General features: G+C 44.7%; 1 protein-coding gene across 1 annotated transcript in view; it reads right to left on the reverse strand.

The window, feature by feature from the left end:
* Nucleotides 1-4,927: 4,927 nt before the first annotated feature.
* The window catches only part of LOC137385012 (dromaiocalcin-1-like), a 46,259-nt gene continuing 26,654 nt past the window's right edge, over nucleotides 4,928-24,532 (reverse strand). Inside the window, exons 4-6 of the mRNA XM_068059749.1 lie at nucleotides 15,107-15,247; nucleotides 11,063-11,174; nucleotides 4,928-5,029 (exon numbers count right to left, since the gene is read on the reverse strand). Of these exons, the coding sequence (XP_067915850.1) occupies nucleotides 4,950-5,029; nucleotides 11,063-11,174; nucleotides 15,107-15,247 (333 nt within the window). The 3' untranslated portion in view covers nucleotides 4,928-4,949. The remainder of the gene's footprint in view (nucleotides 5,030-11,062; nucleotides 11,175-15,106; nucleotides 15,248-24,532) is intronic.

Here is a 24,532-nt window from a genome sequence, read left to right on the forward strand (position 1 = left end):
TGTTGCAAAGAAATAGAAGGAATAAAACTAAACTTATACTAAATATGGAATTCCTTGGTTTTGGCGAGCTGTCCTAAAGTCGAATAGGCTGCCACTAGGAATTTTTCCTGGCGAGGTTGATGAACAGTCTGTTTGAGGAGGCGTTCAAAGAAATTCAACTGCAGAAGACTTCACATAGGTCTTCCATCAGGTGTACAGCAACACAGATTTCTATCGTCACACATTCGATGCAAAGTTCATTTGAAGATGGAAGGTTTCTGCAAACATTCAGGGTTTCTTAAAAATGCAGGAGGCAACAGTACCACTTCAGCCAGGCTTTTGCTTTTCAAGAGCAGGGATTCTTTAAACAGAGGTAATAGTGGTTTGATTTTTCTTCTGACCTTCTGACAGGTCCATATGCAGATTCCAACTGCCTGCTTTAATCCAAACCCACGGACTTTTAACAGTTCAAAATGAAACTACTTTTTCAGAAAAGTCTTATGCTAGTCATAAATTCTCTCTTGTCACAACAAAGAATCACTCTTAAGTCAAACTCCCTGTGGTGTTTACTTGAAATTACCTGGTTTTCAGTATTTGTTTACTGGTCAAAACCAGTAACCTCTTGTTGACCCTTTTTTGAAAAAAAGCCTCCATAAACTTCAGCTATCTCCAGATGTTTCAATGTCCATGAAATCATTTCTTTAGTTTTCTCAATATATACATTCCCAAGTTTTTCCACAAAAAATGGAAATTCCGTAACTTTATACATAATATATATATATTTTTATGATAACTTAACTATATATATATTCCAGTTAAGTTATCATAAAAAACAACATATTCTTTATATGTTACTTGGAGTCCTGTGAATCTTACAACGGTTCACATGCCAAAGGAACAAGTCATATTATAGGTGGTGGAAGTAACGGGTTTGGAATGTGCTGTCAAAGAAGCTTTGGTGAGTTGCTGCAGTGCATGTTGTAGATGGTACACACAGCTATGTCACTGTGTGCTGGTGGTGGAGGGAGTGAATCTTAGAATTATAGGATCATAGAATGGTTACTGCAGAGAATGAGGCCATTCAGCGCATCATGTCTGTGCTGGCTCTCTGCAAGATTAATTCACCTAGTCCTGCTCCCCTGCCTTTTTCCCATACCCCTGCAATTTTTCTCTCTTCAGATAATTATCCAATTCCCTTTTGAAGGCCTTGATTGAATCTGCCTCCACCACACTCTCAGGCAGTGTATTCCAGATCCTAACAACTCACTGCGTAAAACGGGTTTTCCTCATGTTGCCATTGCTTCTTTTGCCAATCATCTTAAATCAGTGTCCTCTGGTTCAAGATCCCTGGGAACAGTTTCTCCCGATCGACTCTGTCCAGACGCCTCATGATTCTGAACACCTCTATCAAACGTCTTCTTAATCTTCTCTTCTTCAATGAGAACAGACCCACCTTTATAATGATGTTAATCTTTCAATCAGGATTGACTGTAACCAATGTGATGAGTGTGTTGAGTTTAATCAGTGTTTAAGACACAATATAATAAACTTAGGTATACAGCAAAAACATACGGCCATGACAAGTAGCAAGTACCAGTCCAGATCGGGCAGGTCAGTTGGCATGCATGAACAGCTCTTTTTCTTCTTTCATTTCTCTTCTCGGTGCTTCAAGTCTTCTTAACTTCTCAAACCACTCTGGAGTGTTGGACCAGAGTCTTCCTTGAGAGACATACTTCATCGTCTAACTACACTGAGGTCTCACAAAGTCTCTTACTTTATATCCTTTTTTAGCATTGGGCACCTGGATGGATTATTGACAAGGTCTTTTCGCCCCATAAGGATTTGCTTGATTTTCAAATACTCAATAAAACGACGAGTGCTTTGTCTAAACTATGGGTTGAAAACCCCACCTTTAATGCCATTCACCTGCCATCAGCTTTTTGAGTCTTTGCATGTACCTTCTGTTCTTGATCAATCATTTTTACCTCATCCTTTCTTTATTGCATCTCAAGCTGTTCTCTCTTCCTACTTCTACCCTCCCCAGAAGCATTCCATCTACGGTGTCAAACTAACTCCCAATTATTTCATTATCCATATTTGTCTTATGACCATTATTTATGTCTAAGGTTGTTTGTAAGGTCTGTTAACAACCTGTTCATAATGACCCTTCAGTTCAGCTGTTCTTATATCTTATCAAACTATTGAACCAAGGAGTGATTCACTAAAATAAGTTTGTTTCTACTTCTACACACTAAGTAACTTACATTCCAGCAGATAGACAATTAAGCAAGGTTGAACGAAAAGCCCATCACAGTTTTGTAGTATGGTTGTTTGTTTTAAGTATCCATGAGTTGCATTCACACTAGGCCTCGTCTGACCATAGCGCCATTCCGGGCTAGGTACAGCTGTCACCACTTAAGAATAATCATTGCAGTGATTTGTTTCTAGAAAAATGGAACCTTGAGCAGTTTCCAGTAAAACAAACCTTACAGCAGAAATCTATTTCTTTACCTATTCCAGGTTGGTTTTACGAGGCATATTACTAATTGCTAATCGCTTCTCCAATTTTTCCACATAACTGAAGTTCCTCATGTCTGGAACTATTCTCATGAATCTTTTCTGCATCTTCTCTTTGTCATAACGTCCTTGTTTTTGTAATCTGTGCCCCTATTTATAAAGTCTAGGATGCCATATTCTTCATTAACTGCTTTCTCAGTCTGTCCTGATTGGTGCACATATACCCCCAGGTCCCTCTGCTCCTGTACCCCCTTCAGAGTTGTATCCTTTAATTTATATTGCTGCTCCTCATTCTGCTTTGAAAATTAATCATTTCGCACTTTCCTGCATTAAATTTCATCTGCCACGTTTCTGTCCATTCCACCAGCCTGTCTCTTGAAGTTTATCACTATTCTCCCCACAGTTCATAATAATTTCAACTTTTGTGTCATCTGTAAATTTTGAAATTGTACTCTGCACACCCAATTTTAAGTCATTAAAATATGTCAAGAAAAGAAAATGTTTAAGGATAGGGTGTCAATCAAGTGGGCTGCTTTGTCCTGGATGGTGTCGAGCTTTTTGACTGGTTGGAACTGCATTCTGCCAGGCAAGTGGAGAATATTCCCTCGCACTCCTGACTTGCGCCTTGGAGATGGTGGACAGGCTCTGGGGAGTCAGGAGGTGAGATACTCAGCATTGAGATGTGGCACCAGCAGAGCCACGTATGTGCACTTGATGCCTCCCTGTACCATTGGCTAACCCACTACACTGGCCAAGCCATGTGCTCGCTCCTCCTGCTTCTCTCTGCTTAGAGAGAAGACAATGAATTTCTGTCTGTTTGTGTACAGAATCTTGGGAACCTCCTGGATGCAGCAATGCTTGGAAAACTGAGACATGTTGGCAATGTCGCTGGCTCCAGCCTGGAAGGATTTGCTGGTGTAGAAACTGAGGGTCACAGTGACCTTGATGGCCACTGACAGTGCCGTTCCCGCCCTGCTTTATGGCTGCAGGTTTGTTGGAGGAGGTGGCACAACTCTTTTGACTATAAAGTACAAAATACTGACACTAACTCTGAGGCAGCTGAAGGGAATCAAAAACACCTCACCTAAAATATTTCTGATGATCCCTTTAGCATTTGTTGTGGGGGTCTGGGGGGGGTGGTGTGTCACTCATGCAGCTGAATGTATGTTCACCTCAATGTATTTATGAGAGGGAGTTAACAGGACCTACAAGATGCAAAATGACAAGTTGTGTGTTAAATCAGTATTAGATACTGAATGATGCTACAATCTGCCCATTCTGCAGTGCTGTGTGGTGCTGCATGCATTCAGCTGCACAAGGGACCACCATCCCCTTCCTCCACCCCTCTCACCAGCATTTATTAAAGGTCTAACCATCCAACTTCCTGGTGAGGTGCTTTTGATTTATTTTTGCTGGTGCAGGGTGAGTGAAAGTTCTGAGTTGTGTTAATGGAGAGGTTTTGCTAACTTATTGTCTTTTCAAGGACAAAGGAGATCAGAGAAGCTGTTTGGCCTGTCAGGAAAAAGCCTACTTCAGAGATGGGGGCTCTGTAGTCACTGTCCTTCATGGGCTGATATGGGTCTCGTCATAGGTGGCTGAGGGTCAGTGCCAACAGCATCAGCACCAGTGCCTGGATCCAATATAGAGAGACGATAGTGATCTCACAATCAGAACAAAACTGAGTCCTCCGTGTCCTCACATCCCTCTGTGTAAAACTCAGCTAAACTGTTACTTTGACTTTTTATTCCCATCCCTTGTGAACTGGCCAAGACTGTTGTACGTGTACAAATCAGCACATTGTTCGATTAATTACTCTACTTATTGAATCAAACTGTTTAACAGATAATACAATGAATAAAACTAGTGCAGTGATGGAAAGTATGTGTCTGATAGGACGTGAGTATAATCCAGTGGTAAGTTTACAATAAATGGGAGGGAGGGGATCATTAGTCGATGTTTATCTTGCACTCAATGTATAAGGTAAAGTGCCTGGAACCTGCTATTTATAGTGAAAGTTGTGATAACATATTGGGAGTGAGTCTGAATTGTAATTCGACAGTGGATCAGGATTAAAACAGTTCTATTTTCCATTGGCAGAGTCCTTTCAGCAATATTTCCCAATTCATTTCTTTCAGTTCATCTCATTCCTTTAAAAATTGTCATCTTAAAGCCAATAAGAACCTGTATTGAAAGTTAATTTTACAAAGTCTGTGTCACCTCCTCCCCAATGCAGTATTGAATGAAGAGGTGGGTAGGAAGCTACAGTGGGACAGGAAGACTGTGATAAACTAGACTCACACAGCAGCAAACACACAGCTCAAGATGCAATTACATTTATTATTGACTGAGAGACTAAGTCAGTCCAGTCACCAAAGGCAGTGACTGCAGCTACAAACAAATCGAGACACTGAATCCACTCCTGGAAAGGATCTGTGGAGCATCACCAGATTCTTCTAACTTTGGTGCAGTTTGTAGGAGCAAATGAAACCATTTCGTTCACCACATTTTTCATCACTCCATTTGAGGGGCATCCCTGCAAATAAAAGAGTTAAATCCAACATTCAGCATCAGTGAATCAGCTGCTGTTTCTGACATTATTTCATCCTTTCTCTTTAGATAGAAATGTTTGCAATGGATCAATCTGTCTGAGTCAGTGTCTGTGATCCATTCGTTTTACCTGTCCCTCGATCTATTCAGTGTGTCCAAATTATATCATCTTAACTCAGGGAAACTGTGTAAGACCATCAGTAAAGTGAGGAATAGATGCAGCAATGTTGAATAATGTTCCTGGGAATGTTATTCAGACAGACTGGAGATCATTAGGATCACAGATCACATCCACTAACCCAGAGTACATTCCTCTATCTGCATTGTTACACCCAGTGTGTATTTCTGTCCTACAGCATTACATCCAGTGTACATTCCTCTGTCTGCAGTGTTACACCCAGTGTACATTCCTAACCTGCACTGTTGCACGCAGTGTACATCTCTCTATCTCCATGTTCCACCCAGTGTACCTCTAACTGCAGTGTCAGTCCCAGTGTATGTTCCTCTGTCTGCAGTGCCAGACCCAGTATACCTTTCTCTATCTGCAGTATCACATGCAGTGTACGTTCCTCTATCTGCAGTCTGTCACCCAGTGTGCATTTCTTTATCTGCAGTCTTACATCCAGGGTATGTTCCTCTATCTGCAGTGTTAAAGGCCGTGTACATTTCTCTATCTCTATGTTACACCCAGTGTACAACCTCTGTCTGCAGTGTTGCACCCAGTGTACGTTCCTCTATATTCAGTGTCAGTCCCAGTGTACATTCCTCTACCTGCAGTGTTACACTCAATGTATGTTCCTGTACCTGCAGGTGTCAGATCCTGTATACCTTTCTCTATCTTCACGATCATGCACAGTGCACGTTCCTCTATCTGCAGTGTTACACCCAGTGTACGTTCCTCTATCTGCAGTGTTACACCCAGTGTACATTCCTCGATCTACAGTGTTATACCCTGTGTACATTCCATTAATTGCAGTATGTGACTGATGGACATTCATCCAATTCACACTTTTAGCTGGATGGTGGCTGCAGTCTGCTCCAAACTGTACAGGAAGTAGTGCCCTGGTAAGAATCTAAATCTCAACCACACTGAGTTCACTGACAATCTCATTAATTTCATCGGTTGATCTATCCCTTTGTCTGCACCTAACTTGCAATTAAACACTGGCTGGAATTTTATGGGGCCATTTTGAACGGTTTCAGAGTCTGGAGCTTGTAAAATAGGAACAGAAGATGTCGGTCTACAGGTCTGACGCCTTCACATCATTTCTGCATTATACCGATGTCAGCCAACATGGAGGGCGAACTTTGCACATCGACCCGGTGGGAAGGTAATAAAGGCACTTAACTGGCCAATTGACTGCAATTTTACAGCACATTTTGTATTTTACTAGTGGTGAACAGGATCCACGAGGCTTCAGAGCCTTGTCTGGTTAAAGGAGGCAGCAAGCAAATGAGAGCTCAGTGCTGGCTCTCCAGCCGTCATCGAGAGATCCAGCGTGCCATGCCAGGGAGGGTGGAACAGCGTGGGCACCAAGAAACCAAAGGCAGGAGGAGGAAAAGGTGCCAGTACAGTGGGGGCGTGCTGCCAGGCTGACATTGGGGGAAGTGTCACATGTTGAAACAAAATGAGTGTGGGAAAGCATGGGTGCTCGTCTGGATAGAAAGCTTTGCAGTTGGAGATAGGTCATCAGACTTGGGCCTTCTCCACCCAGGCTTCAGGGCTCCTGTTGAGGAGGAGGAGCAGCATAGAGGGATGGAGGGAAGTTCAGGCACCATCAGTGGGACATAGGCATTGGGGTGGGGACACCAGAGAAGGATGCAGAGGGGTATACAAACTGTCTCCTGCATGCAGAAGAGGCTAACCTCATGAAAGGGTCTACCGTCTGAGCTCAACTACATCCAAACATCGGAGTGGCAGTGTCAGCGCAGACTGCGTCTCTCCAGGGAGGCCATCACTGATCTCTGTGTCATGCTGCATGTTAGCTTATTACTTCCAGCAATTTGAGGGAGCCAGGTGGTAAATGAAGTCCCAAAGGGCAGCAAGAATTGGAAGGTGATGCAGTAACAATACCTGAACCCTTTATTACACGGCACAACAAATGCGAGGCTCAGCATCTATACTCTCTTCACCCGTGATTGCCAAATGCAGCTACGAGCTCTTCGTAAATTTTTTACACGTGCTCTGATGTGATGCTCCCCCTGCCCAGTCAGCTGAGATTCAGACAGGCTGCTAACCGTGCTGCCCTCTGGCAGAATGACCTTGGCAGCCGTTCTCTGGCTTCCCAAGGCCTAGACTGCTCCAGCATGCTGAGGGGCTCCTGTACAGGTGCAGGACCCTCCTCTATCATCGCAGCTACGTGATGCAGTGATGTCACTGTCAGAGGGGCCGAGGAGCCACTGTCCACGCCAGGAGTTTCCTGAGAGGAGGACCCAGATTCGGAAGGCAGCCACTCCTCCTCCCTTGCAAGGCACACTTGTACCTCCCTGCTGACCTGAGAAGCATGAAGACCTGGCAGAGACTCCTGGCACCTCGTCCCCTCTTACCTTCCTACCACTGTATGGAGCTCATGGACAAGGCGATGGCATGCAGGTCCATGTGCATCTCCGGCATCCACTGAGTGGTTTGCTGGATCAGGCTCTGCATGAGGGTCTCTAATCTCTCCATGGAGGAAGCCATGTGTGAACATGCCAGAGACATTGCAGCATTCATGGCCTGGATAGACTTCACCATCATCCACGCGTGGGTGCATATAGACTCTGGCAGCTCTGCCGGATGTTCCCTTACCTCTCGCTGTAGCTGCAGCAGCTGCCCTGTTGCTGACAACTCCAGGGGCACGACATCAGGCTGGCCTCCCACAGTCCTCTGACTGTCAGTGGCCTCGGCTGTCACAGCCTCGGTCAGCTGCTCAGGTGCATCCGTGCTGTGCTCACCAGGTGGTGTGCCCAATTCTAAACGCAAACAGGTACTCACCAATGTGAGAGTGTCTGTGCTGATGGAGAGTGTGGCGGAATGATATGATGGTGCACCCTCTGAGGATCCTTCCTCCACCTCAGAGGCAGCTGACTGGGCCCTGGTCTCTCCAGCTCTCGGCTCTTCAGCATGACCCTAACCTGCATTAGAGAACAGATACATCGAAGGATTAATGGCTTCTCATTACATCATTCCAGCTTTCCCTACTGTGGAGTTTCATGTGTGCAGTGGTGGACACGTGCACTAGGTCTTGTGTATTCCAGATGCAACCTTGTGCCCCTGCACTCATTCACTCACTCTCTTGCATTGACACTCATCCTTCATCATCTGTGATGGATCGGCTGCCCAGCTGTCCTGTCAGTTCCCAGGCCTCCTCCTCCATGGGGTCAGGATGGATAAATACAGCACCCCTCCACCTGTCTTGGCCCTTTCCTTCATGTTATGGTCTCTCTTCTCCTGCAAGTACCAAGACAAGCACTGTTAATTTCCCCACGGAGACAAACACGATGCCCGTACTGGTGGCAGCCCAGTGGTACATGATGGGAGGCACATGAATGCCTCCTGCATGTGGCCACTCTTGAGGAAGCTTGTGGGCATCAGCAACGACAGACGGACGGCTCTCAGCGAGAGCAACCATGTCTCTGGCAGCATTTCCTGCTGCCTAACCCCATTGCCAGTGAATGGGTGGTCACTGCCTCTTCACCAAACGCACCATCTCACGTTGCCACATGCAAGGCCAATAGGGAAAGAGGTATCAGGTCATCACCTTGACAGACTGAATGAGGTCATTGATGCCTTTGCGGCTATGGATCCAGATTCATGGGGTGACCCCATGGCTGCTGACCTCCTCTGCAATCTCATTCCGGGCTTACTTGGTCAGGGGGTCAGGCTCCTCCCATGCTTGGGGAAGAGGACCTCCCGCCTTGCCCTTGCAGCCACGAGGAGAGCCTGGAGCGAGGCATCACTATGTGGAGTCCATATTGGAGTCGACAATCTGCCATTGAGTCTGCAGGTTTCCATTCAATTTTCAGATTTCGAGGCAGACAGTCTGTAGGAGCTGGGAGTCAATCTATAGGAGCTGGTAGTCAGGCTGTAGGAGCTGGGAGTCAGTCTGCAGGAGCTTGGAGAAAGTCTGTTGGACCCGGGAGACAGTCTGCAGGAGCTGGGAGTCAGTCTGTAGGAGCTGGGAGACTGTCTGTAGGAGCTGGGAGACAGTCTGTAGAGGCTTGGAGACAGTCGAGAGGAGCTGAGAGACAGTCTGTAGGTGCTTGGGGACAGTCTGTAGGAGCTGGGAGTCAGTCTGTAGGAGCTGGGAGTCAGACAGTAGGAGCTTGGAGTCAATTTGTAGGAGCTAGGAGTAAGTCTCTTGGAGCTGGGAATCAGTCTGTAGCAGATGGGAGACTATCTGTAGGAGCTTGGAGACAGTCTGTAGGAGATTGGAGACAGTCTGTAGGAGCTGGGAGTCAGTCTGTAGGAGCTGAGAGACAGGCTGTAGGAGCTGGGAGACAGACTGTCGGATATTACAGACAGTCTGTAGGACCCGGGAGACAGTCTGTAAGAGCTTGGAGACAGTTGGCAGGAGATGGGAGACAGTCTGCAGGAGCTGGGAGTCAGTCTGTAGGAGCTTGGAGACAGTCGGTAGGAGCTGGGAGACATTCTGCCGGAGCTTGGAGACATTCTGCAGGAGCTGGGAGGCAGTCTGTTGGGAGTCAGTCTGTAGGTGCTGGGAGTCAGTCTGTAGGAGCTGGGATTCAGCCTGTAGGAGCTTGGAGACAGTCTGCAGGAGCTGGGAGTCAGTCCGTAGGAGCTGGGATTCAGCCTGTAGGAGCTTGGAGACAGTCTGCAGGAGCTGGGAGTCAGTCCATTGGAGCTGGGATTCAGCCTGTAGGAGCTTGGAGACAGTCTGCAGGAGCTGGGAGTCAGTCCGTAGGAGCTGGGATTCAGCCTGTAGGAGCTTGGAGACAGTCTGTAGGAGCTGGGAAACAGTCCGTAGGATCTGGGAGTCAGTCTGTAGGATCTGGGAGTCAGTCTGTAGGAGCTGGGAGACAGTCTATAGGAACTGGGAGGAAGTCTGTTGGAGCTGGGAGTCAGTCTGCAGGAGCTGGGAGGCAACCGGCAGGAGCTGGGACACAGTCTGTAGGACCCGGGAGGCAGTGTGTAGGAGGAATGGAATTCTGTTTGGAGTAACTCACCTCCTGACTCCCAAAGCCTCTCTGCCAGCTACAAGGCAAGAATCAGGAGTGTGATGGAATACTCTCCACTTGCCTGAATGGGTGCAACTCCAACAACACTCAAGAAGCTCGACACCATCCAGGACAGAACAGCCTGCTTGATTGGCACTGCATCCACCACCTTCAACATTCACTCCCTCCACCACCACAGTGGCAGCAGTGTGTACCATCACCAACAGGCACTGCAGCAAATCACCAAGACTCCTTTGACAGCACCTTCCAAATCGATGACCTCACCACCTCGAAGGACATCGGCAGCAGATGCATGGGAACACCACCACCTGCAAGTTCCCCTCCAAGCCACACAACATCCTGACTTGGAACTATATTGCTGCTCCTTCACTGTCACTGGGTCAAAATCCTGGAACTCCCTTCCTAACAGCATTGTGGGTGTACCTACCCCACATGGACTGCAGTGGTTCAAGAAAGCAGCTCACCACCACCTTCGCAAGGGCAATTGGGGATGGACTATAAATGCTGGCCTAGCCAGTGACGCCCACATCCCATGAAAGATCTAAAAACAGTTGGGACACGGTCAACACTAATGCAGGGTTGGCAGCCCTTTATGTATTTCACCAACAGCTGCCATGGCATCAGCTGATGTCACCTCCGCTGCCTCACTTCCCGCCTCTACACTGTGAGTGGGCAGCCCACACATCTCCCCAGTGTTCAATGGCCGGCACGGGAAGATTGTTTGCAGCCAGCTGCTCAACGCCCGAACGGAAGCAGCACTTAGGTCCGGCCCTGATATCAGGACCTGCAGTCTCGCCACAAAATTCTGCCGACTGTTTCTGTCACACGTGGGTCAACTAACCATGATTAATACGAACACAGTGTTCGTTTTTTTCACCACCATTATCGGGTTCTCCTTTATACCAGTTACTGAAATCCATTAAAGATCCATCAGTCGAAAACCAAGTCCCTTCCTGTGGGATAGAATGAACATCATCATTTAAAAATGGGTGCTTCAGTTACGATAAACAATTGGTGATGTCACAAACGTGAGCTGAACAGTTAAACAGCCTTATAACGAAAAACCATTTTACAGAACTGTTATCTAACATGGCAGGACAGCTGGGCCCTGTCGCATCCACATTCTGTGCCACGCAGGAACTCCTAAACACTTGGTCTGTCCTGGAAAACCACACATGCAGGAAGTGCCACCAACAGCCCGAGCTCAGAGTTTCTGAGCTTCCAGGTGGCTGGTCTCACTTCAGTGCACACAGGAAGATGATAGTCTTGTGGATTGCACTTTTCAGGAGATGATCATGCCTCAGAGTTCAGGAACAGAGGGAATGGGTGACCACCAGGCAGACTAGGAGTGATTAGGTTTAAAGTAGTTATGGAAATTGACAAAGAAAAATCAAAGATGAAACATAACTTGTAAAAGGGTAGTTAAAGGAATGGCGGGATCGATTAGAGACAAAAAGGAACTTCTTGTGGTGAATGAATACTTTGCATTTGTCTTTACAAAAGAAGAGGATGAAGTTAATGTTGGTGGAGTGGAGAGGGAGTAGGGATAGAGGATAGGATAAAAATAGATAGAAAGGAGGTGCTAAATAGGTTAACAAGGCACCCAGCAAAAGAGATGCATCCAAGGTTGCTGAGGGAAGATAGGAAGGGGATAGTAGAAACTCTGGCCATAATCTTTCAATCATCCTTGGATAATGGAGTGATGCCAGAGGTCTGGAGGATTGCAAATGTTACATCCCTGTTCAAACAGGAAGAGAAGAATAAACATGGTAACTGCAGGTCAATGTCAGTGGTGGGAAAACTATTAGAGACCATTGTCAAGGGCAAAATTAATTCTCACTTGGAGAAGGTTGGGTTAGTGAGTAACATCCAACATGGATTTGTTAGAGGCAAATCACATCTGACTAACCTGACTGAATTCTTTGATGGAATAACCGAGAGGGTTTAGTTTAGTTGAGAGATACAGCACTGAAACAGGCCCTTCGGCCCACCAAGTCTGTGCCGACCATCAACCACCCATTTATACTAATCCTACTCTAATTCCATATTCCTACCACATCCCCACCTGTCCCTATATTTCCCTACCACCTACCTATACTAGGGGCAATTGCTAATGGCCAATTTACCTATCAACCTGCAAGTCTTCAGCATGTGAGAGGAAACCAGAGCACCCGGAGGAAACCCACGCAGACACAGGGAGAATTTGTAAACTCCACACAGGCAGTACCCAGAATTGAACCCGGGTCACTGGAGCTGTGAGGCTGCGGTGGTAACCACTGCACCACTGTGCCGGGTTGATGAAGGATAGCTAATGTTGTGCCTTTATTTAAGAAAGACAGCAGGGATAAGCCAGGGAACGACAGGCTGGTGAGCCTCACATCAGTGGTGGGAAAGGTATTGGAAGGGATTCTTAGAGACAGGATTTATATGCATCTGGAAAGGCATGGTCTGATTAGGGGTACTCAGCATGGCTTTGTGTGTGGGAGATCATGTCTCATGAATTTGATTGAGTTTTTCGAGGAGGTGACCAAGAGGATTGACGAGGGCAGGGCGATGGACGTTGTCTCCATGGACTTTAGCAAGGCCTTTGACAAGGTGCCGCATGGTAGACTGGTCCAGAAGGTTCGAACACATGGGATCCAGGGTGAGCTAGCAAATTGGATACAAAATTGACTTGGTGACAGGAGGCAGAGGGTGGTAGTGGAGGGTTGTTTTTCAGATTGGAGGCCAGTGAACAGTCGTGTGCCACAAGGATCGGTGCTGGGCCCTCTGTTGTTTGTCATATATATTAATGGCTTGGATGTGAATGTAAGGAGCATGATTAGTAAGTTTGCAGATAACACCAAAATTGGTGGTTTAATGTACAGTGAAGAAGGCTGTCTAAGGTTACAACAGGATATAGATCAACTAGGAAAGAGGGCAAGGGGGTGGCAAATGGAATTTAACGCAGACAAGTGTGAAGTGATGCATTTTGGGAAGTTAAACCAGGGCAGGACATATACAGTGAATGGCAGGGCCCTGGGGAGTGTTCTTGAGCAGAGAGACCTTGGGGTGCAAGTACATAGTTCCCTGAAAGTTGCAACACAGGTAGGCAGGGTGGTGAAGAAGGTGTGTGGCATGCTTGCCTTCATCGGCCAAGGCATTGAGTACGAGAGTTGGGACGTCATGTTCCAGTTGCACATAACGTTGGTTAGGCCGCATTTGGAGTACTGTGTGCAGTTCTGGTCGCCGCACTACAGGAAAGATGTGATTAAGCTAGAGAGGGTGCAGAAAAGATTCACAAGGATGTTACCTAGTTTGGAGGGCTTGAGTTATAAAGAGAGATTGGATAGGCTGGGTCTGTTTTCCCTGGAGTGAAGGAGGCTGAGAGGGAACATGTTAGAGGTATATAAAATTATGAGTGGCATAGATACGGTAGATAGCCAGAGTCTGTTTCCCATGGTAGGGGTGACTAAAACTAGAGGACGTAGATTTAAGGTGAGAGGGAGGAGGTTTAAAGGGGATCAAAGGGGTAAATTTTTCACACAAAGAATAGTGGGTATCTGGAATGAGTTGCCTGAGGAGGTGGTGGAGACAGGAACAGTAGCGACATTTAAGAGGCATCTGGACAGGTACCTGAATGAGCAAGGCATAGAGGGATATGGAATTAATGCAGGCAGGGGGGATTAGTACAGATAGGCATTATGGTCGGCATGGACGCGGTGGGCCGAAGGGCCCGTTTCTATGCGGTACGACTCTATGAATCTATGACTCTAAGGAGGTGCAGTTGATGTTTTACATCTGGACTTTCAAAAGGCAGTAAAGTACCTCATGACAGACCTACTTGGAAAATAGATGCACATGGTATTAAAGGAACAATGGTCGTAGTTTGGGTATCTAATTTGCAAAGGGTTAGGATGAAGAGAGCAATGATGAACTGACGTTCTTTTGGCTGGATAGAAATGTGCAGAGCTAATTATTTGGGCCAATATTTTTGTTGAATATAAATGACCTGCATTTGGGAATGGGGAGTACAATTTCAATGTTTGCAGTTGTCACAAAACAAGGCAATATTGTAAATACAGAGCATGATCAGAGCAGACTTCAGAAGGACATAGTTTGGTGAAGCAGCGTATTCTGAGGGATTGCAAAAACCGAGGGACCTGGAGGTGTATCTTCACAAATCCTTGAATATGACAGGGCAAGTTGATAAATGGTTAAGAAATTATATGAGATATTTGGCCTTGTAAATGGGATATTGAATATAAAAGCAAGAAAGCCATGTTTAACCTTTACAAATCTCTGGTTAGGCCTTGGCTGAAGGATTCTGTACAATTCTGGGCACCAAACGTTAGAAAGAATGTCAAGTCCCTGGTGAGGGTACAGAGGAGATTTACCAGGAATGTAGGAGCTCAGTTATGTTGTTTTGTGTTGCAATTACGTGGAGTGAATGGAAAAGCTGGGATTTTTCTCCTCAGAGCAGAGAAGATTAAGGAGAGACCTGATAGAAGTATTAAAAATTATGGGAAGTTTTGATAGAGCAAGTGGGGAAAATCTGTTTCCTCTGGTAAGTAAATAGTTAACTAGAGGTCAAAGAGGTAAAATAATTGGCAAAAGAAGCAAAGGGAAACTGAGGAGAAATTTCTTATGAGGAGAAATGCCTTCACACATGGATTGTTAAGATCTGGATTCTACCTGAAAGGCTGATGGAAACTGATTCCACAGGAACTTTCAAAATTGGACATGCACTTGAAGAGGGCTAATTTACTGGGTTATGGGGAAAAACTGGGGTGTGGGACTAAACTGGACAGCTCTTTCAAAGAGCCAGCACAGACATCATTGGCAAATGGCCTCCTTATGTTCTAGATGATTCTATCATTCCATTTGACATCTCAGACAATGTTACCTTGTACAAGTCATTCAAACCAATCCAAGTCTCAGGATCTGATGGATCTGTTGCATGTATAACTTGTCCGATAAACTGGTTCTGTACTTTTGAATGTATCGAGGCAAGATGGCCACCAGGATTCAGTCCATGGCAGTAAATCTTTAAATAAAAATAAAAACAGACCATTTGTTGTTCATCCTGTGTATTATTTTTATGTTGAAACATTCTGATCTTTTGTTAAAGGTGCACAACCTCCTGTTATATGTTGATTGGCCCTGCAATCGATTGACTCCAAACTTCACTGTGGATTAAGTGAATCGTGGAACACTGACACTGAAACAATCTCATTGTGGCTCCAATGGCTTCAACCCACCAGACTGAAGTTTCAGCAGCTTCTAAGCATCAGCTGACACTGGGCGGGGCTTGTGGTCGAATGTTCTGGGGGGTATATTGGAATTGTTTCCTGTTCCTCCCCCAACCTTTATCCATACAGCTGCTGTCAATACAGAGGTTGACAGTCACTGAAGTGCATGTCACTGTAAAGTGACCACACCCACATTAACAGATTTATCACAGTATTTTGAATTTTAGAATTGAGCTAAGGAGGACCAAGAAACTAATAAAGAAAGAGAAAACAGAATGTGAAAGTTCATTAGTGAGAAACATAAAAACACACTGCAAAAGCTTCTTTAGGTATATAAAATGGAAAAGATTAGCAAAGACAAATGTCAGCCCATTACAGGCAGAGACAGGGGAATCATGGGGAATAAGGAAATGGCAGAGAAACTCAACCAATACTTTGTGTCTGCCTTCATCAAGAAAGATAGAAAAACCTCCCTGCAATACTAAAGAACCAAGGGACCAGTGAGAATGAGGAACTGAAAGAACTTAGTATTAGTAAAAAAGTATTACTGGAGAAATTAATGGGACTAAAAGTTGAAAAGTCCCCAAGACCTGATGATCTACATCCCAGAGTGTTGATAGAGATAGCTGTAGAGATAGTGGATGCATTGGTGATCATCTTCCAAAATTCTATAGATTCTGGAACAGTTCCTGAAGATTGGAAGATAGCAAATGTAATCCCACTAGTTAAGAAAGGAGGGAGAGAGAAAGCAGGGAACTATAGACCTGTTAGCCTGCCATCAGTTATAGAGAAAATGCTGGAATCTATTATATAACTGGAAACATAGGAATTAACTGTAGGATTGGGCAGAGTCAACATGGATTTCTGAACGGGAAATCATGTTTGATAAACTTGTAAGAGTTTTTTGAGGATGTAACTAGCTGAATAGATAAGGGGAGGAACCAATTGACGTGGTGTTTTTGGATCTTCAGAAGGCTTTCGATAAGGTTCCACACAGGAGGTTAGTAAGCAAAATTAGAACACATGGGATTGGGGGTAATGTACTGGTATGGATTGAGCATTGGTTATTGGACAGAAAACAGAGAGTAGGAATAAACGGATCATTCTCAGGTTGGCAGGCTGTGACTGGTCAGGTACTGCAACTATCAATGCTTGGGCCCCAGCTATTCACAATCTATATCAATGATTTGGATGTGGGGACTAATTGTAATATTTCTAAATTTTCTGATGACACAAAACCAGGTGGGAATGTGAGTTGTGAGGAAGATGCAAAGAGGCTTCAGGAGGATTTCGATCGGCTAAATGAGTGGGCAAGATTGTGGTAGATGGAATATAATGTGGAAAAATGTGAACTTATCCACTTAGGTAGAAAAAACAGAAATGCAGAATATATCTTAAATGGTGAGAGATTGGGAAGTGTTGATGTCCAAAGGGACCTGGTAGTCCTTGTTCAAAAGTCACTGAAAGCGAACATGCAGTTTCAGCAAGCAATTAGGAAGGTAAGTGGTATGTTGGTCTTTATTGCAAGAGGCTTTGAGTACAAGTAGGTAAAGAGATCTTGCCGCAATTGTATAGAGGTTTGGTGTGACCACACCTGGAGTATTGTGTACAGTTTTGGTCTCCTTACCGAAGGAAGAATATATTTGCCATTGAGTGAGTGCAACGAATGTTCACTAGACTGATTCCTGGGATGGTGGGATTGTCCAATGAGGAGAGCTTGAGGAGACTGGGCCTATAGTCTGTAGAGTTTTGGAGAACGAGAAGTGATCTCATTGAAGCATACAAAATTCTTACAGGGCTCGACAAGGTTGATACAGGAAGGATGTTTCCCTTAGATAGGGGTTTCTAGAACTAGGAGACACAGTCTCAAAATAAGGGATAGGCCATTTAGGACTGAGATGAGGAGGAATTTCTTCACTCAGAGGGTGGTGAATATATGGAATTCTCTACCCCAGAGGGCTGTGGAGGGTCTGCCATTGAGTATGTGCAAGACAGAAATGAGATATCAAGGGATAGGGGGGTGGTGCAGGAAAATAGTGTTAAGGTAGAAGTTCAGCCATAATCGAGTTGAATGGTGGACCAGGCTCGAGGGGCCGAATGGCCTACTTGTGCTTGTATTTCCAATGTTCCTAGAACAACAGACCATTGCTAATATTTAGATGTGTTTATATCCGGTTTAATTTATTTTAGTTAGAATTGCTACCTGGAGATCATGTGGCTCTGTGTCAGGAACACAGTGAACAAGTTGATGCTGCGGGAGGTGAAATGTTACGCAATAATATGCTCTGTTTAGATCTGGTATGTGTAAATAATGAATGAACACTGCGGTTGACTGCAGATTAAAAGGGGATGTGAAAACTGGAAGGTAATTGTGATGGGTAACTTCAATCACTTATATCAGGTTCCACTGTGCACTGACAACACCCAGATCTACCTCATCACCCTCTCTCTCGACCCCTCCTCTGCCTCTGTTTTGTCACACTGTTTGTCCAACATCCAGTTCTGGATGTGTAGGAATGTTTTCCAATTAAATATTGAGCAGCCATCAAATTCGTTTCCCGCAACAAACTCCGTTCCTTAGCAAGCGTCTCCACCTCTCACCCAGCATTGTCTGAGTCTGAACCAGACTGTTCATAACCTTGCTGTCCAATGTGACCCTGAACTGAACTTTAGACCTCAGATCATCTCCATTTACAAGACTGTCTATTTCCATCTGTGTAACATTGCCCAAGGCTGCCCCGCCTCCACTCATCAGCTGCTGAAATCCACACTCACGCCTTTGTTATCTCGACACTCAATTATTGCAATGATCACCTGTATAATCAGGACATGGTGTACATTAAAGGAAAATAAAGACTTACATTTATGCAGTGTCTTTCATGACCACAGGACATCCCAAATTGTTTAACAGCCAATTCAGTACATTTTGGAGTGTAGTCACTGTTATAATGTAGCAAAAGCAGCAGCCAATTTACACACTGCAAGTGCCCACTTCCAACAGTGTGATAATGACCAATGAATCCCTGTTTATGATGCTGATTGAGGGCTAAATATTGCCCAGGACACCAGGGATAACTCACCTGCTCTTCTTCAAAATAGTGCTATGGGAGCTTTTACATCCATCTGAGGGCAGATGTTGCCTCGCTTTAACGTTTCATGCAAGAAGACGCTTTCGCTGACAGTGCAGCACTCCCTCAGTGTCACCCTGAATTTTTTTTTGCTCAAATCCTGGAATGGGACTTGAACCCAGAACCTTTAGACTCAGAAGCAAAAGTGTGAGCAACTTGTAGGATAAGGGTCCAAAGGGTTAATGTGAAAGAGTATCAAGAATACCTTGATGATGATGTAAGAGATCACATGTGAGAGAAACCCAAAGATAGATGCAGCATGGCTTTTGGAGGAGTCACACAGATTGGTGTGAAGCGTAAATAGTTATCATGTAATAAAAGTTAATTCAGACTAAAAGAATCTCTCCAGCGAGATTAACTAAGGTGGCAAAGGACTGAACAAACATATATGGTGATCAGCGGTGAGATGGAGAACAGCAGAAGTTCTTAAAATCCTACACCCAGGAGAAGAATTTAAAGCAAGTGATTGAAAAGGTCTGACCTGGGAAAAAAGCACCAACAAACAGCAGAACATGAGAGGAGGCTGTGGTAGAGCTACAGACACAGAGATTCGGGGAATCGGCGGTAGAAATTCAGTCCAGCAATCGCAGACTTGAATCGGAGAACAAAGCAATGTTCCAGGATGTGGTGAGCGACCCTGAAAGAGGCGAGAAAACTTTGTCCATAAAAGCATTAGACAGCAGCACTGGGAAAAGTCCGTAGTGAGGGCTGATCCGAGATCGACACCATTATACATGGTGTCCGGAGCGAGAGAAATAAAAAGCAAACAATGAGGCTGCAAATACTCGATTCTCCACGAGAAGGGAGTTAAAGGAATATAATAGTAATGCTATAAAATGGAGCTTAGTACAAGGAGGAAATTAATCCTTAGTCTAGCAGTGAGATTTCTAAGGCTAAAACATTTGCCATTGCGGGAATTACTGTGGAGCTGGAAAAATGTGGGAAAATTCTGATTCTGAAGGGAAAAACTCAAAAGAGAAAGTAGAATAAATTGAAACGATGGAACTTAAATTCTGAGTTCCAGAAAGATTAAGACAAATGGAAGGACCGAACCAAACCCAAAATTTGTTGCTCTGGAGAAAAAGATGTCTCAGATATAAAATTGCATCTAAGTTAGTAAGCCTGTCAGAAGTAGAGCAAAGTGAATACACTCTTGCATTCTGTTGGGGCTATAGCAGATAATTGCCAGACAAGGTCTTACTGAGGCATCTGCCAAATTGAACAAAGTTTTAAAAGCTTTTTTTTTATTTCAACTTGCCGATCAAATAGATTTTAGAAAGAGCAACAAAAGGGGCCAGAAACCGAGTGAAACAGTTGATGCTTTTATCAATGACGTTTACAGGGTAGCTGAAAGATGTGACTCTGGAGACCTTAAAGCAGAATTGAGAAGAGACTGCATTGTTGTGGGTATTGCTGATGTGTCCCTATCAGATTTATTGCAGTTGAAAGAAGATAAAGCTATTCAGCTGGTGAGACAAGCTGAGGTCCGAAAGAACAACAGAGCAATCCTGTGAGATGAAGACAGACCTCAGGAAACCTCCAGCAACTGGTCAGTTCCTTCACCAGAGGACTGAAAAAGAGACACCAGGAGAAGAGGTACACTGAGGGGGAAAGTGAAAGATGCCAATAAACTCTGCCAGCAATGTGGCACCAAAAGTACCCACAGGCACAATGTCCTGCAAATAGAGCAGAGAGCTTTAATTGTAGAAAATTAGGGCATTTTGGTAAATGTGCCAAAATAACATCTCGACTACATCAAGTTCTAAAGAAAAAGCATTTAAGAACAGATTGATTAACAGAGTTAAACAACCTCCTGCAGCAGACCAATCGATACATTTTTTTGGCGACATCAATGATCTGAATCAGACATTTTGAACTGCAGACATAGATGTCAACAAACATATCACTAATTTCAAACTCGACACTAGAGCAAGTGTAACGGTCTGATCAGACAAAGAGCTGTGGCTTCCCACACACTTTCTGCAACAAACAGAAACTCAGTTACATGGTCCAGGAGGGTTGAACTTGAACTAAAGGGAAAGTTACAAATAACAACTCAGTACATCGGAAAGCAGATATTAGAAACATTGAACGTTTTAAGAAATTAGGAGTTCTCACTCTTTAACCAGAAGACTTTTTATTGACCTTCAACTCACAGAGAAAGTAGAAGAAATTAAACAATAAGAATCCAGGAGTCACTTCCAAAAGGAATTCCAGAAATTGTTCACTGGTCTAGGGAAACGGAAGACTAAATATAGTATTACTTTGCGAAAAGATGCTAAACCAGTTTGTCTCTTCATGCCCAGGAAGATGCCACATCCACTAATGAAGCAAGTCCAACATCAACTAGAAGACATGTCCAGGATAGGAGTCATTTCTCCTGTTACTGACCCTACAGAGAGGTGTTCGGAAATGGTTCCAGTTCCTAAACCTAATGGTGATCTTCGCATTTAGTTTAGTTTAGTTTAGAGATACAGCACTGAAACAGGCCCTTCAGCCCACCAAGTCTGTGCCGACCATCAACCACCCATTTATACCACTCCTACACTAATTCCATATTCCTACCACATCCGCACCTGTCCCTATATTTCCCTACCACCTACCTATACTAGGGGCAATTTATATTGGCCAATTTACCTATCAACCTGCAAGTCTTTTGGCATGTGGGAGGAAACCGGAGCACCCGGAGGAAACCCACGCAGCCACAGGGAGAACTTGCAAACTCCACACAGGCAGTACCCAGAATTGAACCCAGGTCGCTGGAGCTGTGAGGCTGCGGTGCTAACCACTGCGCCACTGTGCCACTGTAGACATAACTCAACTTAATAACACTGTCGCGCGAGAAGTCCATCCGATGTCCTCAGTGGAGGAAAGCTTGGCAAAGTTATCCAGAAGCACTGTCTTCATAAAACTTGACACGAATAAGAAGTCAAGGTTATTGACAACCTTCATTACCTGAAGGAAGATGGTTGTGATTGTTGGAGGTCAATCATCTCAGCTCCAGGACATTATTGCAGGAGTTCCTCAGCGTAATGTCCTTGGCCCAACCATCTTCAGCTGTTCCATCAATGACCTTCCTTCAATCATAATGTCAGAAGTGAGGATGTTCGCTGATGATTGCACAATGTTCAGCATCATTCATGACTCCTCAGATATTTAGCAGTCTGTGTAGAAATGCAGCAAGACCTGGAAAATATGCAGGCTTGGGTTGATAAGTGGCAAGTAACATTCGCGCCACACAAGTTCCAGGCAATGACCATCTCCAACAAGAGAGAATCTAGCCATTTCCTCTTGACATTCAATGGCAGTCGATTGCTGAATCCCCCTCTAGCAACATCCTGGGGGTTACCATTGACCAGAAACTGATCTGGAGTAGCCATATAGATACCATGGCTACAAGAGCAGGTCAGAGACTAGGAATCCTGCAGTGAGTAACTCACCTCCTGACTCCCCAAAGCCTGTCCACCATCAACAAAGCACAAGGCAGGAGTGTGACTGAATACTTGCCTGGATGGGCACCGCTTCAACAACACTCAAGAAGCTCAACACCATCCAGGACAAAGTCGCCTGCTTAACTGGCATCCCATCCACAAACATTCACTCCCTCCATCACTAATGCACAGTGGCAGCACTACAAGATGCACTGCAGCAATGCATCAAGGATCCTTAGACAGAACCTTTTAAACCCATGACCTGTACCACTTAGAAGGACAAGGGCAGCAGTTGCATGGGAGCATCAACCCCTGCAAGTTCTCTCTAAGCCACACACCATTCTGACTTGGAACTAAATCGCCGTTCCTTCACTGTAGCTGGGTCAAAATCCTGGCACTCCCTTCAAAACAGCACTGTGGGTGTCCCACATGGACTGGAGTGGTTCAAGAAAGTTGCTCACCACACCGTCTCAAGTGTAATTAGTAATGGGTAATAAATGCAGTCCTAGCCAGTGATGTCCACATCCTATGAATGAATAAAACTCCCTTTGGAAGGTTTTGTTTTAAACGTCTTCCATTTGGTATCACGTCAGCACTGGAAATATTCCAGAGAACTAGGTTGAATATTCTAAAGGGCATTGAAGGTGTAATATGCCATATGGATGACATCTTAATTCAAGGTGAGTCCATTGAAGAACATTACCTAAGGGTTATAGTGGTTTTGAATCGTCTGCAGGTGTCACACTCAATGAGAAGTGCAAGTTTTCAAAAACGTCCATTTGTTTTTTCGGACACATTGTCAGTAGGAGCAGCATGGGCGGCACAGTGGTGCAGTGGTTAGTACCGCAGCCTCACAGCTCCAGTGACCTGGGTTCAATTCTGGGTACTGCCTGTGTGGAGTTCGCAAGTTCTCCCTGTGTCTGCGTGGCTTTTCTCCGGGTGCTCCGGTTTCCTCCCACAAGCCAAAAGACTTGCAGGTTGCGAGGTAAATAGGACATTATAAATTGCCACTAGTATAGGTAGGTGGTAGGGAAATATAGGGACAGGTGGGGATGTGGTAGGGAATATGGGATTAGTATAGATTAGTGTAAAATGGGTGGTTGATGGTCGGCACAGACTCGGTGGGCCAAAGGGCCTGTTTCAGTGCTGTATCTCTAAACTAAACTAAACTAAACATAATGGCAGACCTGCAAAAGATGAGAGCCATTAGTGAAGTCTTGCTTCCTGTTTCTGTCCGCAATCTCCAACGGTTTCTTGGCATGGTCAGTCAGTTGCCAAAATTCATACCTAATTTAACCCAAGTTACCCTTTGTGGGAACCGTTGAGAAAAGCTGTAATGTGGTGATGGGATGCACATCAGAAACAAGCATTTCAATAAATCAAGGAGATGCTAATTTCGCTGGATGTTTTAGCCCATTGTAACCCTTCACTTCCAACTACAATCACAGCTGAAGCCTCGTCCACAGGGATGGGGCTGTCCTTTTCCAAGAACAGCCCGATGTAAGTTGAAAACCTGTTTATTATGTGTCATGAGCATTGTCTGACACTGAGATGAAGTACGTGTGATAGAGAAGGAACTCTCGCAGTCACTTGGGCTTATGAGAAGATTTCAAACTACATTATCAGCTTCAAGGCTATCATCGGGACAGACCACAAAGCCCCAGTTTCCTTAATCGATGAAAAGGAACTCTTTAGGATGCCACTGCCGATCGACAGCTCCCAGGTGAGGCTCATGAGGTTCATATATGAAACAGTATATGTACAGGGCAAGCAACAAACCACAGCAGGTGCATTGTCTCAAGCAACATTCGACCATCCTACTCAACAGGATGTTAACTTTATAAACAAAATTGAATCAAATTCACAGGTCATTGCATCACAATGGCCGGCAAGTTCAAACAGACTCCAATCTTCTTTGAACACAGAAAACACTTTCCCATAGTGGATGATTTGCTGGTATATGATGAGAGACTGGTGATTCCAGAGTCTCCAAGTAGATAACTTGGAGAAAATACACCAGGGTCAAATGGACATAAGTAAATGTAGAGCACGGGCTCAGGCATCCGAGTAGTGGCCAAGAATCTCGAACGATATCGATGAACTGATTTCCAATTGTGACGTATGTGTAGTTCACAGACAGGATCAGAGAGAATCTCGAATTTCGACCCAATTCCCAATTATACCGTGGGAATGGTTGGTGATGGATCGATTCTTCTCTGATGGAAAATCCTATCTAATTATAGTCAATTACTTTTCAAGATGGATTGAGGTTAAACAGATATACAGAAGAACAACAGAAGCAGTCATCAACATTTTTACACAAAGTTTTCCCAACATAAGGTATACCTGATCAGATTGTATCGGATAATGGGCCACAATTTGCAAATGATTACTTCACGTACTTTTCGGAAAAATTTTGATTTACACATCTAACAAGTTCCCCAAGGTATCCACAGTCTAATGGAGAAGGTGAGTGAGCAGTCAGGACTGTTAAAGCAATGTTAAAGAAAAATCAAGATTT

Source organism: Heterodontus francisci, chromosome 27, assembly GCF_036365525.1.
Source record: "Heterodontus francisci isolate sHetFra1 chromosome 27, sHetFra1.hap1, whole genome shotgun sequence".
NCBI classification, from domain to species: Eukaryota; Metazoa; Chordata; class Chondrichthyes; order Heterodontiformes; family Heterodontidae; genus Heterodontus; species Heterodontus francisci.